Source organism: Grampus griseus, assembly GCF_964374135.1.
Source record: "Grampus griseus genome assembly, chromosome: 1".
Lineage (NCBI taxonomy): Eukaryota > Metazoa > Chordata > Mammalia > Artiodactyla > Delphinidae > Grampus > Grampus griseus.
Genome location: NC_139017.1, coordinates 108690889 through 108709464, shown reverse-complemented (window position 1 = coordinate 108709464; position 18576 = coordinate 108690889). Strand labels below are relative to the sequence as shown.

Here is an 18576-nt window from a genome sequence, read left to right as displayed (position 1 = left end):
TGAAGATAGTAGACAAAAACTGAAAAGCACTCAAACATACATCAACAGTAAAATGAATAAATACATCATTCGGTATTCTTACCATGGAATTCTACACAGCAGTGAAAATGAATGAACTCCAGCTACATGGATCAAGTTAGATCAACGGCAGAAAAATCACACAAGAGTTCATACAGTATCACCCTAATTACAGAAGCCGTAAGAAAAGCGAAACTAAACAACATATAATTTTAGGAATGCATATATTGAGGTAAAACTCAAAGAAAGACAAGACAGTGATTAACACAAAATTCAGGCTACCTCAAGCTGGGAGGAGAGAAAGTTTGGGAGTGGGGCTTCCATGGTCCTGGCAATGTTCTATTTCTTAAGCCAGGTGTTAGGTACTCAGGTGATCATTTTTATTATTGGTCTTTAAACTGTACATAAACATTTTATAACTCTTTTTTATTTGCTCCATATTTCACAAAAATAAATAAATGGAAGTAGAGGTAAGTTGATGCTGTCTATTTAAGAGAAATAGGACTGAAACAACTTCTACCAGTAGCTGCTTGCTTGACTGACAGAGTTCCTAGCAGAACTGGAGTTGGAAACCTCTTTCCTTCTGTCCATTTCCTGATGAATTATTAATGAAGCTCTGAGTTACAGAAGGAAGAAGACACAGAGTGTATGGGAAGCGCTCCAGATTTTGGTTCTTACTCAACTGCGTAATCTAAAAATTGAGTGGTGATGTTTGTACAATGTTGTGAATGTAATTAATGCCACTCCAATTGTACACTGAAAGATGGTTAAAATGGCAAATTTTATGTTATATATATTTTACTACAATTTTTAAAAAGGGAAAAAATCGAGAAGTAGGAAATAGAAGGTAGGACCACACATTAGGTATGAATGAGAAGCCAAGCAGATAAAGATCTTAATATCACAACACTATCTCAGTTTTCAATAACATACTTTTAAGGTATTCAGTATTGAATAATACCAAAACAAAGCTTACAGATAGTGTCCAAGGCAAACCTCAATACTTAGTACCTTATTAGAAGTTATGGGAAAAACATTAGGCTTGAGATGCTGTGGAAAGACCTTTGACCAATGGAAGAGGTTCCTAAACTTTGCCGAAACAATGAGAAGATTTTAGGGAATCTTGTTCAGCTCAGCTGTTGAGATAACTAAACGGCTGTGAATACAGCTTGCATTTTTTTGTTTTTTTTTTTTAATAAATTCGTTTTATTTATTTATTTAGCTGCGTTGGGTCTTCGTTTCTGTGCGAGGGCTTTCTCTGGTTGCGGCAAGCAGGGGCCACTCTTCATTGCGGTGCGCGGGCCTCTCACTGTCGCGGCCTCTCCTGTTGTGGAGCACAGGCTCCAGATGCACAGGCTCAGTAGTTGTGGCTCATGGGCCCAGTTGCTCCACGGCATGTGGGATCTTCCCAGACCAGGGCTCGAACCCGTGTCCCCTGCATTGGCAGGCAGATTATCAACCAATGCACCACCAGGGAAGCCCCTACAGCTTGTTTTAAATCATTCTTCAAATAGCATCAGTACCTGCTCACAGCAAGTTATTTATTATACAGCTATGTTCTGGTAAAAAAGAATTTTATTGTAAGGAAGTGTGAGTAACACATCTAGCTTTTCACAAAAGCCTGTTTTCTAAGAGAAACAGACTGTTGTTCTGTGCTACTGAAAAGAATGAAAAGTGCCATCAATGGGAGACACAAAGAATATTCTAGGGGCTTCCCTGGTGGCGCAGTGGTTGAGAGTCCGCCTGCCGATGCAGGGGACACGGGTTCGAGCCCTGGTCTGGGAAGATCCCACATGCCGTGGAGTGGCTGGGCCCGTGAGCCATGGCCGCTGAGCCTGCGCGTCCGGAGCCTGTACTCCGCAACGGGAGAGGCCACAGCAGTGAGAGGCCCGCGTACTGCAAAAAGAAAAAAAAAGGAATATTCTAAGCGGAACTTACTAGGCAGACTCAAAGAATGCCTGAGTCGGCTTGGACACAACTGGAGCTGAGAATGCAGCGTAGGTCTCTCTGACCCCTTGTTCTGTGTTCTTATGGCTCAGTGGGTGTGCACATCAAACCCCAGAGGGAGGTCCATTGCCTGTGACAGTGGTGGCACAGGCTGTGCAGGGCACAACTCCAGGGGTTTTGCTTTCCACAAACCTATGATAAAAATGGCGCCCCCTGGGGCTCGGTGACACAGTCCCCACTCACAAGTATGTGACACCAAGCAAGGAACTATGTGAATGTCCCAGGATAAAGACTCCTCCTCCCCCAGGAACATTAATTTTTTCAAAATTTAAGTTATATAAAACATTTTTATATTAAAATGAAGATGGCTATATTTTGTCTATATACATGGGATTCGATACAAAATTCACATCAGCTAAAATATTGGACTTCCAAGAAGCTCCATGCTTTCAGTGGGCCACATGGGTCTACATTCCCAAATCTCTGGGGACCAGCCTCTGCTGTTAGGGCTACATCTGCGAAACAGGTGTTTATTCTTTGACAAGTAGGGGAAAATAAACTCTCATTATCAATTAAAAATTATTGATTGTCTTGTTTATCAATATAACTAGAATGAAACTGGTGACCCAGATTTTAGCACGTGACTTTACAAAAACAATAATAATATGATCATAAAGAGTTGGAAAGGTTAAACGCTAAAATTACCATTTCTTTAGTAGCTATATTATATACAGTATAAAAACTGATTTCAGTTAGATCAATAATAATATCAGCTGTTTCTATTTTGTTGAGTTCTGCTATTATTCATTTGGCATTAAGCCAAGCCAATCTGCACTGAAAAGTATTTAAATCTATCTTGCCATCTGGGAAGAAAATTATTTGTAAATGACACATCTTGAATTAAGAGTCTTTCCAATACAGCCCAGATATACTGTCACACAATGCAAAGCTATGCAACCCATAAACTAATATTGTAGAACACAGTAGACACAACCTATAAAATGATATGTATATACTGATAACGTGTAAAAATATGCAAATACGTGCAGACAAAAGTACTAAAGGTACTTTAATATTCAATAAAAAAGTATTCAATAACCCAAATATTGAAATGATTATCTTTGAATGAAAGGTCATTTTTAATTTTCTCTCTTTTGTGCTTTTCTGTATTTTCCAAATTACCCTTACTTTGGTAATTAAAAAAAAAAAACTATAATTAAACAAGGGGATATAGGCCAGGTATTAGAAATATTTTTAGATAGGAAAGAGTAAGTACAACTCTACCTGTGAATAAGACATCTCCACCATCTAAGGTTGCATTTTCATCTTTCATCTCTACTATGTTGAGCTGAAGTTTTTCTAATGCTTCTTTCATCAGGTCAACCTGTTGAAAATAAAATGATTCAGATTAATATTCTACCATTTTCTAACAAGAAAACTAATCATCTAAAACTTCAGAACACTGAATTATGTCCCCATGTGCACACATATACAATGCACACCCTAATGAATTTGTGAATGTGTGTAGTATAGTTTAGACCAGCCATGATCATTTGCAAGAGAAGAAATTATCTATTAGGAATTGTCCATTTTGTCTCCTAGTCTAACATCAAGTCAATATTATACTCCTTTCGTTCTGTCGGAGTCTGACTATTTAGAGGACACGGTTGAAGGTGTGACTAATTAGGGCACAAGAGTCAAGAGAGGTGGGAGGCAGATCATCCAACCTTCCTACCCATCCCAGAAAAACAGAAGATTTAATTTTAAATCTTAAGTCAGTCATTCAGTCAGAATTGCACACACAGAGTAATATGTGGAAGGAATATCAATGACAATAACCAATAACTTGAAATCTCAGCCCATTGGAGAGTCACTGTTTTCTATTCAAATATTTTCTAAAATGTCAGAACATCTAAGGCTTCTCTGTAAATCTGAACTGTTATTTAAATTTAACCTAGGTCTCTAGAGGTGATTAACAAATACAATAATGGTAATCAAACCCAAGAATACCTGAAAATGAATTTCGGGATCTTTCTATGATCCCAGGGTACAGTCTAAAGCACAGAGATATCCTGGGCTGAACTAGGGAACACTTGTAGTAAGGTTTATATTAATGCAAGAAAAAAATGTAAGGCATAACAAATGCCCTTTGAAATCCTTCCAGCAGTTCAACAAAACAATTTAAATATTTCTGAAGGTCTGTATAACTTTTAACATGGTAAAGGTCTACATTGAGAAGACATGAACAGGGACTAAGGGAAAAACAGGAGATCACGTGACACTGGGAAAAGTAAAAGTTCTGCCAAAATACAGCATGCCCCAGTACACATAGTGAAGTCGTTAAGGAAGAGTTTAGGAGACATAAATATAGCAGAGTAACTTCTAAAGTAATAAAAACATGGAAATACTTTGACAGCAAGCCTGACATTTATGAAGTCAAAAAAATTAAAGAGAATGCAAAATAAAATAAATATATCATCTCATCCTTGTCCTGGAACTCGTGTAAAAATTCCACAAACCAGAGTGACTCAGAACAATAAAAAATTATTTCCATAGATGAAATGGTCTTAAAGTAATAAATACATCTAGTGACCTCTTTTAAACAGTAGAATAGGTTTTCCTATATAACAGGAAGTGAAATCGTTGCTAGAGCATAAAAAAGAAGGAAAACAATATCTACCATGACTCATTGGGCTACAGTGAACCCAGGAAAACACACAACTGCTTCCTTCCAGCATCTGCCTCTGTGTCCATGGAAACTTCATTGAGTTTAGAGAAATCATGAGAACTGAGCTACTGTTACCTTTTGTTTCTATTATGAATGCTACTGCTTCCGTTATAAGTTAACATTTCAGAGGTTACTAGGAATTCAGCAATAACATGAGAAGTTTATATGCAATAGCTCAGGAACTTTATTCAACTCTTAATTAAGAGTTCAAAGAGAACAGAAGTAGGGAGATTAACAGACACCAGTTTCAGGAACATTGCACTTCTTTATAGGTCCTATGTCTTTCAAATTAATGTTTTAGGGATAAAATTCTTGCAGTTTCTTAAAAGTTAAAATAGCTGCACTGACATGAAAAAACTGGCTTTTGTGTAAGGGCTGTACTTAAAAAAAAAAATTCAGTCACATCTATATAAACAAAGTCATCAGGATAGGTCCATACCACAAACATGGGTAATACTATTACTTTCAGAGTTAAGGGTATGGACAAGTTTAAAAAATGTTTTAAACATTAAGTAGACAGTCTTGAGAATTGCAGGACCATATGGCATCAGATGTGCAATGCTAACCCGGATAAAATTTCTGAAGAAGAAACAAGAGAGGCTGAACCCAGAGGCTCAGCTCCATTGAGAACTGCACACTCTTTGGCACAGGGGTTCCATGAAGCAGACAAACTCGGCTGCAAACAAGGCCCAGTGTTGCCCTGACACATGGTCCCATAACAAGCCAGCTATTCAGGTAAATAGAACACTAAATATAATTACAGAAGTGGGAATTTTTGCTGGAAAATGTCCAAACCATGAGCCTTCAAGAAACTGCCCGTTCTGTGGTTACATGGCTATGGTTAATGTTGACTTAATTAAGCTTCAAGAGGAAAAAAACCCAAAAGGCCAAAAACACACCCACCTTTCACTGAGACAGTAATCTTGCAGAGTGGAAATTAGCATTACTCAGGGTAGGGAGGAACTGTCAGAACAAATATTATTAATTCCAAAGGCTGAGTTGAATGGGTCATTTTAGCCCATGAAATTAGAAACAAAAGGGCAAATTAGAGAAACAACCTTAATTTAAACTTAACTATATTATTTTCATACTCTATTCTAAAAAATTTACAAGAACTTCTTCCTTCCCTTTTCACTCTAAATGCATTCTTTTTTTCCTTTTCTTTCTTTTTTGTTTTTAAACTTTATACTTCCATTTCTTCTTGCCCCATCTTTTCCCCTCCCACCCTTTGCTACAGATTCCTTCCCTGGCCATAGGGGGTTCAGGCCACCCCTGCTGCTTCCAACCCATATGTCTAGAGTGGGTACTATTTTTGAGGTAATTGTCTTTTTCTTTTCTTCTTCCCTTGCTCCCTTTCTTTGTTTTCCGGAGTACAAGTGTTAAAAAATGTAGAGTTCTTGGGGTTACACATTCACAATCACTCCTGGGAATGTCTGTATAGTGTAGTGTTATGATCCAGGGCCTGGGGTTCAAATCACAACTCTGCTACTTATTAGCCAAGTGACCTTAGGTTGGTTAACTTTCTGAGCCTCAGTTTTCTCATCTTTAAAATGGGTGGTTAGTCATAATAGTACCAACTTCCTAGGCTCCTCCTGCACTAAATACATGTAAAACACTTAGCACATGATAGCTGTTCAATAAACATTAGATGTGACTTTTGTCATTTTGATGAAAACCAGCTTGTGTGGACCCAGTGACAAATACTTGTACTATGAAATTGACCCACAAGAGAAAAGCTGTTGTTTTCTCTTACATTTGGATGAGTTTCTTGTTTTTTTACCACCCCATGACAGATCCCATCTGCTTTCTAGTGAATTAAAATTAGTCTTTTCTGCAAAGCCAGTGTAAAGTCAGAGCACATACACTGAGGACACATTTAAATTTAAATCATTCAAATCTGATTTCTTTCCACTGGAAGTTGTCAGGCTATATGGTAGATTTCTTGTATAATCTCTGCTTTGAAATAGCCCTCTGAAGGTAATACACAAGGTGGGAAGTGGGCCTGTCTGGTAAGATGTCCCACAGGACTCAAAAGAGCGTCAGACAAGATGATACAGAATGATTACACTAACTGAAGACATTACACTTGGGCTTGTCTAAAGAATTCCCTCTCCTTCTCAATGCCTGGTCTCCTTTTCTGTTCTACTCTCTTCTTACTTTCTTTTACAGTTCTCGTTTCTTTTCTCTCATTTGTCTATCATGTTTATATCATCATCCTACCTTCTCATTTCACTCCTTTTGGGTTCTCATGGTGAATGGAGAGAACTGGGGATTTGAATACAGTCTCTATCACGTATTAACAATATGACTTGGGATGAGTTAACTTCTCTGAGCCCAAGTTTCCTAATCTGCAAGTGGGATAATGTTTTCTCTCTAATGGGGATTATGTGAGTAACAAATAAACTAATACACATAAAGCACCTAGTTCAACACCTGACACACTGTGTTCAAAACCAGTAGTTGCTGGTATCATTATTATTTTGCCCTAAATTAACTCAGTGCTTTGGATTCTGGCTACCTTTCAAAAAAATTAAAATTAAAAATAGCATTTTCATCATTAAATAAAACATCTTTTGATACCAACTCTCCTTTTCTTCTTGCAAAATTCCGCCCAAACAAACACAAAAAAACTTTCACAGTTTTATTAGCAAGTTATTGAATATATTCCATAATAGTTTGCAATACACCATAATTAGTTTAATACTCTTCATTAAGATGCCAATATTTTCCAGTTAGCCCTATCCAAAGTTGACTTTGCTGCATATTTTCAACAACCATCCACTTTGAATGTTTCACACCTTCCCTTTGGATGCTGTGACTGTGCTCACGGGGCCTGATGAACAGTTCTGTGCTGCGCTCCATTAAGAACCTGCACCTCCATTTGCCAAGCCACTTTCCTTTAGCTGCTTCTGCTCAGTGGGCTGCCAGATGTTCTGACTACAAATGAAGCCCTTGGCATTGGCCTGTCCACAGCCGACAAATCTCAGTCACCCACAGTTGTGCCCTGCGCTGGGAGCTGTGCTGTCAACACTATTACTAGTACGTTTCCAATGCCCATCCATTTAGATGTTCTGAGTCCCTTCTAACTAATCATATTATAAGAGCTTTAAAATTATCCTGTCATCCTATCCATACTCTGATCTACCTCTGAAGAGCTGAATAGCAGCAACATAGCTTTGCTGGTAGTGAGATGGTTTCATTTTCTCAACTTGTCACTGACTGTGTTTGGCTGTTTAATGTTAAGTATGACATGTGGATAATGCTGGGGAAGCCACTCCAGAAGCGGATGTGATGTCTCCAGCACGTCATGACACACCTGGTTTGGAACTTGCAGTGAAATTACACTGTGTTGATCCTGGTCAGACACAAACTTTCATTTGTTTATGCCACCTTAATTTTCTTTGTTAATCAGTACATCTTTGGTCACTATGGCCACTTGGACTAGTACATTTGGCTGATTTTGTAACAGTACTTAATGTCCACATCATGCTTTCACATGTATTTTCTCATTTGGTCAACATTTCAAGTTCAAGGAGATTGGTTCAAAATGGTGGAGTAGAAGGACTTGCCTCACTCCCTCTTGCGAGAACACCAGAATCACAACTAACTGCTGAACAATCATCAACAGAAAGACACTGGAACTCACCAAAAAAGATACCCCACATCCAAAGAAAAAGGAGAAGCCACAATGAGATGCTAGGAGGTGCAATCACAATAAAATCAAATCCCGTAACTGCTGGGTGGGTGACTCACAAACAGGAGAACACTTATACCACAGAAGTCCACCCACTGGAGTGAAGGTTCTGAGTCCCACGTCAGGCTTCCGAACCTGGGGGTCCAGCAATGGGAGAAGGAATTCCGAGAGAATCAGGGTTTGAAGGCTAGCGAGATTTGATTGCAGGACTTCAACTGGGGGAAAGAGAGACTCCACTCCTGGAGGGCACACACAAAGTGTGAGCATCAGGACCCAGGGCAAGGAGCAGTGACCCTATAGGAGACTGAACCTGCTAGTGTTGGAGGGTCTCCTGGAGAGGTGGGGGGTGGCTCGGTCTCACCGTGAGGACAAGGACACTGGCAGAAGAAGGCCTGGGAAGTACTCCTTGGCATGAGCCCTCCCAGCATCTGCCATTAGCCCCACCAAAGAGCCTGGGTAGGCTCCAGTGTTGGGTCGCCGCAGGCCAAACCACCAACAGGGAGGAAACACAGCCCCACCCATCAGCAGACAAGCAGATTAAAGTTCTACTGAGCTCTGCCCACCAGAGCAACAGCCAGCTCTACACACCACCAGTCCCTGCCATCAGGAAGCTTGCACAAGCCTCTTAGACAGCCTCATCCACCAGAGGGCAGACAGCAGAGGCAAGAACTACAATCCTGCAGCCTGTGGAACAAAAACCACATTCACAGAAAGATAGACAAGATGAAAAGGCAGAGGGCTATGTACCAGATGAAGGAACAAGATAAAACCCCAGAAAAACAACTAAATGAAGTGGAGATAGGCAACCTTCCAGAAAAAGAATTCAGAATAATGATAATGAAGATGATCCAGGACCTTGGAAAAAGAATGGAGGCAAAGATTGAGAAGATGCAAGAAATGTTTAACAAAGACCTAGAAGAATTAAAGAACAAACAAACAGAGATGAACAATACAATAACTGAAATGAAAACTATACTAGAAGGAATCAATAGCAGAGTAACTGAGGCAGAAGAATGGATAAGTGACCTGGAAGACAGAATGGTGGAATTCACTGCTGCGGAACAGACTAAAAAGAATGAAAAGAAATGAAGACAGCTTAGGAGACCTCTGGGACAACATTAAACGGAACAGCATTCACATTATAGGGGTCCCAGAAGGAGAAGAGAGAGAGAAAGGACCCGAGAAAATATCTGAAGAGATTATAGTCGAAAACTTCCCTAACATGGGAAAGGAAATAGCCACCCAACTCCAGAAAGCACAGAGAGTCCCATACAGGATGAACCCAAGGAGAAACACACCGAGACACACAGTGATCAAATTGGCAAAAATTAAAGACAAAGAAAAATTATTGAAAGCAGCAAGGGAAAAATGACAAATAACATACAAGGGAACTCCCATAAGGTTAACAGCTGATTTCTCAGCAGAAACTCTACAAGCCAGAAGGGAGAGGCATGATATACTTAAAGTGAGGAAAGAGAAAAACCTACAACCAAGATTACTCTACCCAGCAAGGATCTCATTCAGATTCAATGGAGAAATCAAAAGCTTTACAGACAAGCAAAAGCTAAGAGAATTCAGCACCACCAAACCAGCTCTACAACAAATGCTAAAGGAACTTCTCTAAGTGGGAAACACAAGAGAAGGAAAGGACCTACAAAAACAAACTGAAAACGATTAAGAAAATGGTAATAGGAACATACATATCGATAATTACCTTAAACGTTAATGGCTTAAATGCTCCAACCAAAAGACACAGGCTCACTGAATGGATACAAAAACAAGACCCATATATATGCTGTCTACAAGAGACCCACTTCAGACCTCGGGACACATACAGACTGAAAGTGAGGGGATGGAAAAAGATATTCCATGCAAATGGAAATCAAAAGAAAGCTGGGGTAACAATTCTCATATCAGACAAAAATGACCTTAAAATAAACACTATTAGAAGAGACAAAGAAGGACACTATATAATGATCAAGGGGTCAATCCAAGAAGAAGATATAACAATTATAAATATATATGCATCCAGCATAGGAGCACCTCAATACATAAGGCAACTGCTAACAGCTATAAAAGAGGAAATCGACAGTAACACAATAATAGTGGGGGACTGTAACACCTCACTTACACCAATGGACAGATCATCCAAACAGAAAATTAATAAGGAAACACAAGCTTTAAATGACACAACAGACCAGATAGATTTAACTGATATTTAAAGGATATTCCACCCAAAAACAGCAGATTACACTTTCTTCTCAAGTGCACATGGAACATTCTCCAGGATAGATCACATCTTGGGTCACAAATCAAGCCTCAGTAAATTTAAGAAAATTGAAATCATATCAAGCATCTTTTCTGACCATAGCGCTATGAGATTAGAAATCAGTTACAGGGAAAAAACTGTAAAACAAACAAACACATGGAGGCGAAACAGTATGTTACTAAATAACCAAGAGATCACTGAAGAAGACAAAGGGGAAATCACAAAATACCTAGAGACAAATGTCAATGAAAATACGATGATCCAAAACCTATGGGATGCAGCAAAAACAGTTCTAAGAGGGAAGTTTATAGCTATACAAGCCTACCTCAAGAAAGAAGAAAAATCTCAAAAATACAATCTAACCTTACACCTAAAGTAACTAGAGAAAGAAGAACAAACAAAACCCAAAGTTAGCAGAAGGAAAGAAATCATAAAGATTAGAGGAGAAATAAATGAAATAGAAACAAAAAAAAACAATAGCAAAGATCAATAAAAGTAAAAGCTGGTTCTTTGAGAAGATAAATAAAATTGATAAACCATTAGCCAGACTCATCAAGCATAAGAGGGAGAGGACTCAAATCAATAAAATTAGAAATGAAAAAGAAGTTACAACAGTCAACGCAGAAATACAAAGTACCCGAAGAGACTACTACAAGCAACTCTATGCCAATAAAATGGACAACCTGAAAGAAATGGACAAATTCTTAGAGAAGTATAACCTTCCAAGACTGAACCAGGAAGAAATAGAAAATATGAACAGACCAAACACAAGTAATGAAGTTGAAACTGTGATTAAAAATCTTCCAACAAGCTTAAGTCCAGGACCAGATGGCTTCACAGGTGAATTCTATCAAACATTTAGAGAAGAACTAACACCCATCTTTCTCAAACTCTTCTAAAAAACTGCAGAGAAAGGAACACTCCCAAACTCATTCTATGAGGCCACCATGACCCTGATACGAAAATCAGACAAAGATTCTACAAAAAGAGAAAATTACAGACCAATATCACTGATGAATACAGATGCAAAACCCCTCAACAAAATACTAGCAAACAGAATCCAACAACACATGAAAAGGATCATACACCATGATCAGGTGGGATTCATCCTAGGGATGCAAGGATTCTTCAATTTATGCAAATCCATCAAGGTGATACACCATATTAACAAATTGAAGAAGGAAAACCATATGATCATCTCAGTAGATGCAGGAAAAGCTTTTGAAAAAATTCAAAACCCATTTATGATAAAAACTCTCCAGAAAGTGGGTGTAGAGGGAACCTACCTCAACATAATAAAGGCCATATACAACAAACTCACAGCAAACATCATTCTCAATGGTGAAAAACGGAAAGCATTTCCTCTAAGATCAGGAACAAGACAAGGATGCCCACTCTCACCACTATCATTCAACATAGTTTTGGAAGTCCCAGTCACGGCAATCAGAGAAGAAAAAGAAATAAAAGGAATACAAATTGGAAAAGAAGTAAAAGTGTCACTGTTTGCAGATGACAGGATACTATACATAGAGAATCCTAAAGATGCCACCAGAAAACTACTAGAGCTGATCAATGAATCTGGCAAAGTTGCAGGATACAAACTTAATGTACAGAAATCTCTTGCATTCCTAGATACTAACAATAAAAGATCAGAAAGAGAAATTAAGGAAACAATCCCATTCACCGTTGCAACAAAAAGAATAAAATACCTAGGAATAAACCTACCTAAGGATGTCAAAGACCTGTACTCAGAAAACTATAAGACACTGATGAAAGAAATCAAAGATGACACAAGAAGGTGGAGAGACATACCATGTTCTTGGATTGGAAGAATCAATATTATGAAAGTGACTATACTACCCAAAGCAATCTACAGATTCAATGCAATCCCTATCAAATTACCAATGGCATTTTTTACAGAACTAGAACAAAAAATGTTAAAATTTGTATGGAGACACTATAGATCCCAAATAGCCAAAGCAGTCTTGAGGGAAAAAAATGGAGCTGGAGGAATCAGACTCCCTAACTGCAGACTATACTACAAAGCTACAGTAATCAAGACAATATGGTACTTGCACAAAAACAGAAATATAGATCAATGGAACAAGACAGAAAGCCCAGAGATAAACCCACACACCCATGGTCAACTAATCTACGGCAAAGGAGGCAAGGATATACAATGGAGAAAAGACAGTCTCTTCAATAAGCGGTGCTGGGTAAACTGGACAGCTACATGTAAAAGAATAAAATTAGAACGCTCCCTAACACCATACACAAAAATAAACTCAAAATGGATTCGAGACCTAAATGTAAGACCAGACACTATAAAACTCTTAGAGGAAAACATAGGAAGAACACTCTTTGACTTAAATCACAGCAAGATCTTTTTTGATCCACCTTCTAGAGTAATGGAAATAAAAAGAAAACTAAACAAATGGGACCTAATGAAACTTAAAAGCTTTTGCACAGCAAAGGAAACCATAAACAAGACGAAAAGACAATCCTCAGAATGGGAGAAAATATTTGCAAATGAATCAACGGACAAAGGATTAATCTCCAAAATATATAAACAGCTTATGTAGCTCAATATTAAAAAAAAACAAACAACCCAATCTAAAAATGGGCAGAAGACCTAAATAGACATTTCTTCAAAGAAGACATACAGATGGCCAAGAAGCACATGAAAAGCTGCTCAATATCACTAATTATTAGAGAAATGCAAATCAAAACTACAATGAGGTATCACCTTACACCAGTTAGAATGGGCATCCTCAGAAAATCTACAAACAACAAATGCTAGAGAGGGTGTGAAGAAAAGGGAACCCTCTTGCACTGTTGGTGGGAATGTAAACTGATACAGCCACTATGATGAACAGTATGGATTTTCCTTAGAAAACTAAAAATAGCATTACCATATGACCAGCAGTTCCACTATTGGGCATATACCCAGAGAAAACCATAATTCAAAAAGACACATGCACCCCAATGTTCATTGCAGCACTATTTACAATAGCCAGGTCATGGAAGCAACCTAAATGCCCATTGACAGATGAATGGATAAAGAAGATGTGGTACATATATACAATGGCGTATTACTCAGCCATAAAAAGGAACTCAATTGGGTCATTTGTAGAGATGTGGATGGACCTAGAGACTGTCATACAGAGTGAAGTAAGTCAGGAAGAGAAAAACAAATATCGTATATTAATGCATATATGTGGAAACTAGAAAAATGGTACAGATGAACCAGTTTGCAGGGCAGAAATTGAGACACAGATGTAGAGAACAAACGTATGGTCACCAAGGGGGGGGAAGCGGCAGGTGGTGGCGTGGTAGTGTGATGAACTGGGAGATTGGGATTGATATGTATACACTGATGTGTATAAAATGGATGACTAATAGAACTTGCTGTATAAAAAAAAACCCAAAAAAAACTAGTGAGATCAAAAAAGTCTATAGCTTGGTTAAGAGTATTGTAGCAACATTAATTTCCTAGTTCTGACAAATGGTTATATAAGACGTTAACTTTAGGGCAAGCTGAGTAAAAGGTATATAGGACTCTTTGGGCTATCTTTGTGACTTTCCTGTAAATTTAAGTTGTTCCAAAATAAAATGCTGATTAGAAAACAAAAACAAGAAAAAAATGATAGATTTTTAAAAAGAAACTGGTTTATGCACTAAATGTTTTGGGCATTGGTCTAATATTAACATGATGTCTGGGTAAAATGACTAAAAGAACCAGTGTCGAATTATGTTATATTTCCTGTCATTCTGCATTATCCCAGATTGCTAAATGTATTCTTTCCAAGAAGTTTGATTGAATTAATGTATACGTTTACTGTCCTATGTGACAGTTTTGTCATTGTTAGAGATTTCAGTAATTAAAATGGGAAACAGAAACTTAAAAAAAACCCCAAACATTTCAAGTTCAATAAACATTTAGTGGATATCAACTTTTTAAAAAAAACAAGCTGCCAAGATTAAAAAAAACCGCCACAAAACCAGAGTCCTTGTCCCTGAGAAGTTAACGATGTAGTAGGGCAGATATATCTTATGAATATATAGTGACAATAAAACAGAATATTTGTTGGGATGCTCAGAATAACTCCAAAAGGTTGGAAGGGTATGCATTGGTACACCTATTTTACATATGAGTAAACTGAGGCTAAGGGAGGCTGACTGACTTGAGTTAAGCCTCCTGAGCCCATTCCCATGTTCATGTTCATCTTCACTGCACTTTGTGATCATGATTCTCCTGAGGTCATATCATAGAGCACAGCCCACGTCAGAATTGAAGCTCATGTCTTCTCTTTTCCAACTCTACATATTTAAGTCTACTGGGTATTAGACGGTCCTATGCTAAGGTGACTCTGGATTCCATGATCTCTTCATATCAGAGATGGATGAAATTTCTGTACATTAGGGCCCTGGGATGCTAAGGTGTGGTATAATAAAAAATGCTAAGTAATATGAACAGGATGTATAAGCCCCATCAAGAATGTTCACCAAGGATAGCCTGCATTTTAATAACCACCCTTCAACTTTGGGATGCCTTAGATTTGTTCACTGGTTTATTCCTTAACTTTTCTACTTGTGCTAATGAAATTACTAAAATTAACCAAAGCTACTAAAAAAAAAAAAAAGATCAAAGAGAGGTTGAACATACTAAATGACTCAAACTTAAAAATTCCTAAACAAAAACATATTGAAATTCTCTTCTATATTATAATTTTAGGAAAAAGCTCTTAGGAGGGATTTAGTTAGCAATATAATAGCAAACACCCATATAGTCCTCCTATGTGACAGATACTCTACTAAGAACTCATATTCAACTTACCTAACCTTCATAATCTAATGAAACAAGTACAAACATTATTTCTGTTTTCCAGATGAGGGAGCTGAGGCAGGGTGGTGACTTGTCCACAGTCTTATAGCAACAGAGATGAGTTTTGAACTTAGCTTTACTCCGAAGTTTGTGTTGTTCTTTCCTACACAATTTGTCACTAACAAAAAGATAATTTAGCTATCTACTGTGCATTAAAATGAAAATTAATGTTAGAAATGACTGTGAGAATCTACAATACTCTTAAAAACATAGTATGTTCACTTTAATCTATTTGTTTAAACAAAAATGTGAACTAAGATATTCTGGAGGAAGGCAGGGACAGAGCTACAAATTTTCAGCAACGTGAACTTAGGTTTGGTTTCTAAAGATCCTAAATTTTGTTTTCCTAAGCATACACAAACTAAGGCTACTGAATTTGAGGAGCCATTACTTCATCCTTCCAATTTCTAGATCAGGAATTATTTGCAAAAACAACTCTTTAAATAGTCAACAATGTTTTTTTGGTTTTTGGGTTTTTCTTGTGGTACGTGGGCTTCTCACTGTTGTGGCCTCTCCCGTTGCAGAGCACAGGCTCTGGACGCGCAGGCTCAGCGGCCATGGCTCACGGGCCCAGCCGCTCCACGGCATGTGGGATCTTCCCAGACCAGGGCACGAACTGGTGTCCCCTGCATCGGCAGGTGGACTCTCAACCACTGCGCCACCAGGGAAGCCCCAACAATGTATTTTAATTATAGTGAGATTACAAAAGCATATGGACGTGTAGACACACTTCAAACCAAGACACCATACACATTCCAAACCAATTCAATCACTCTGGAGAGATTCTGAGAACGGTTTCTGCCACATTGGGAAGTATGGTAGGCAGAATTCTAAGATGGTACCCAAGATGGCTACCTCCTGATGTACGTGCTATGTACAAATCTCTCCCTTTGAGTGTCAAAAGGACTTGTAAATATGATGAGATATCACTCCTGTGATTAGGTTACATTTCATGGCACAGGTAAAGATATTTTGCAGATGTAATTAAGGTCCCTAATCAGTTGACTTGAGTTACTCAAAAGAGAGAGTATCTTGGGTGTGCCTGATCTAGTCAGATAAGCCCTTAAAAGAGGGTTTAAAGGTCAGAGATGGAGGAAGTCAGAAAGATGTTCTCTTACCGTTCTGGAAGAAAGCAAACAGCCATGTTGGGAACTGCCTATGGAGGGGGTCTACAGGGTGGTCTCTAGGAACTGAGAGCAACTCCCAGTTGACAGCCAGCAAAAACCCAGGGAACTTAGTCCTACAACCCCAAGGAACTGGATTCAGCCAACAACCTGAATGAGCTTGGAAGAGGACCTAAGCTCCAGATGCGAAAACAGTCCAGCTGACAACCAGGTACACTATGCCCAGACCTCCAACCTACAAACACTGTGAGATAATAAATGGGTGTTCTTTTAATGCTATGTTTATGGTAGCAGTAGAAAACTAATAGAGAAACCCCCAAATTTAAACAGATTTTTAAAAAATGTATTTAAAAAGGCCTTTGATCAGAAGCAAATATTGAACTAAATGTTCATTTCCAAGTTGTTTGTTCAGAATATGGGGCACTATTTCTTAAAATGTTCCTAAGAAATTTCCAAGAAAACAATGTTTTATATAAGTTTAGGGTTACAGACCCACCAACTTCCTTAATCCATTATTTACTGAAATGTTGTACAACTAAATTTTAAAATGAAAAAAAACAAGCTGCAATTCTGTTACAAATCTAATACATGCTCATAAAAATTAAAATGATAAAAGTATATATGTAAAAAAAACCCCTATATGTGTAAATAGTAATACAAAGCAAAACTGCTCCTTGGGCCATTCCAATCTTATTTTGTTTCATTCATTCAGTAGATATTGAGTGTATGTTGTGAGCTAGACACCATGATAGACAGTGGTCAGTGGCCATCTGTCACATGACAGACATGACCCCTACTATATAGTGCCCTCAGGGTAACAGACATTAAAGAGTCACACAAGTCAGTATACAGTTATATGTTATGATAAGGGCTATGAAGGAAAACAATAGTGTGCTTTGAGAAATAAGAGGGGTATATGATTCAGTGGGTCAAGGAAGGTCACTCTGAGGAAGTAACATTTAAGCTCAGGAATCAAAATGATAATAGTAGTTATCTGTTCCTGCTCGTGGGTCATTTGGAATTCTTTCTTAGAAACAAAAAGGGTTTCTGGATGATCCTCAGATTATAAACAGCTCAACTTAGTCTATGAAAAATTAAGGAAGGCTTACTGTATTAGGAAAATGGTCAATAGAACTGGAAATTATTTTATTTTTTATTTTTTTTGCTGTACGCGGGCCTCTCACTGTTGTGGCTTCTCCCGTCGTGGAGCACAGGCTCCGGATGCGCAGGCTCAGAGGCCATGGCTCACGGGCCCAGCCGCTCTGCGGCAATGTGGGATCTTCCCGGACCAGGGCACGAACCCGCGTCCCCCGCATCGGCAGGCGGACTCCCAACCACTGTGCCACCAGGGAAGCCCTGGAAATTACTTAATACATTAAAATCTTCAAAAGTTATCATTTAAGTAAATGTCATTAATTCTGTGATTATTCTGGGAACTCATGATATTTATAGGATGGTCAACATGTATGAAAGTTTTGTAACCACCTAGTTCATGTCCCTCTATTGAACTTTTGTAATAATAACTGTTACAAACAGTTATTGTACAAACTGATCTCTTTTCCCACAGATTATTAAATAGCCATTGCATTTTTTCCCATTGATTTCTTGGATTTCTAAACTTACTCATTTATTTCCAGTGACAAGTTCTAAAAATTAACCAGGATATCTAGCATCTTGGTTTCCATATTTGTAAAATGAGGGGACAGAGCTTAAGAATGAGGTCATTTCCAGCTCTAGATTTCTAAGAGTTGTAGTCGCAAAACAATTTTTGGCATTCATAAATGTGACTCTAACTGTAATTCTATTTAGCCCCCAGAGAGTTTACTGAAAACACCCCAGATGGTTATTCATGAGTAAAGTATTCTGGTATTTACCCAATTCAATAAGAAGCAAGAGGCTGGGGAATTCCCT

At 38.2% G+C, this 18576-nt stretch overlaps 1 protein-coding gene across 1 annotated transcript in view; it reads right to left on the bottom strand.

Moving 5' to 3' along the window:
- DDAH1 (dimethylarginine dimethylaminohydrolase 1) overlaps positions 1–18576 on the bottom strand; it is a 151991-nt gene that overhangs the window by 39979 nt on the left and 93436 nt on the right. The window contains exon 2 of the mRNA XM_082668236.1: positions 3250–3349. Within this exon, the coding sequence (XP_082524362.1) occupies positions 3250–3349 (100 nt within the window). The remainder of the gene's footprint in view (positions 1–3249; positions 3350–18576) is intronic.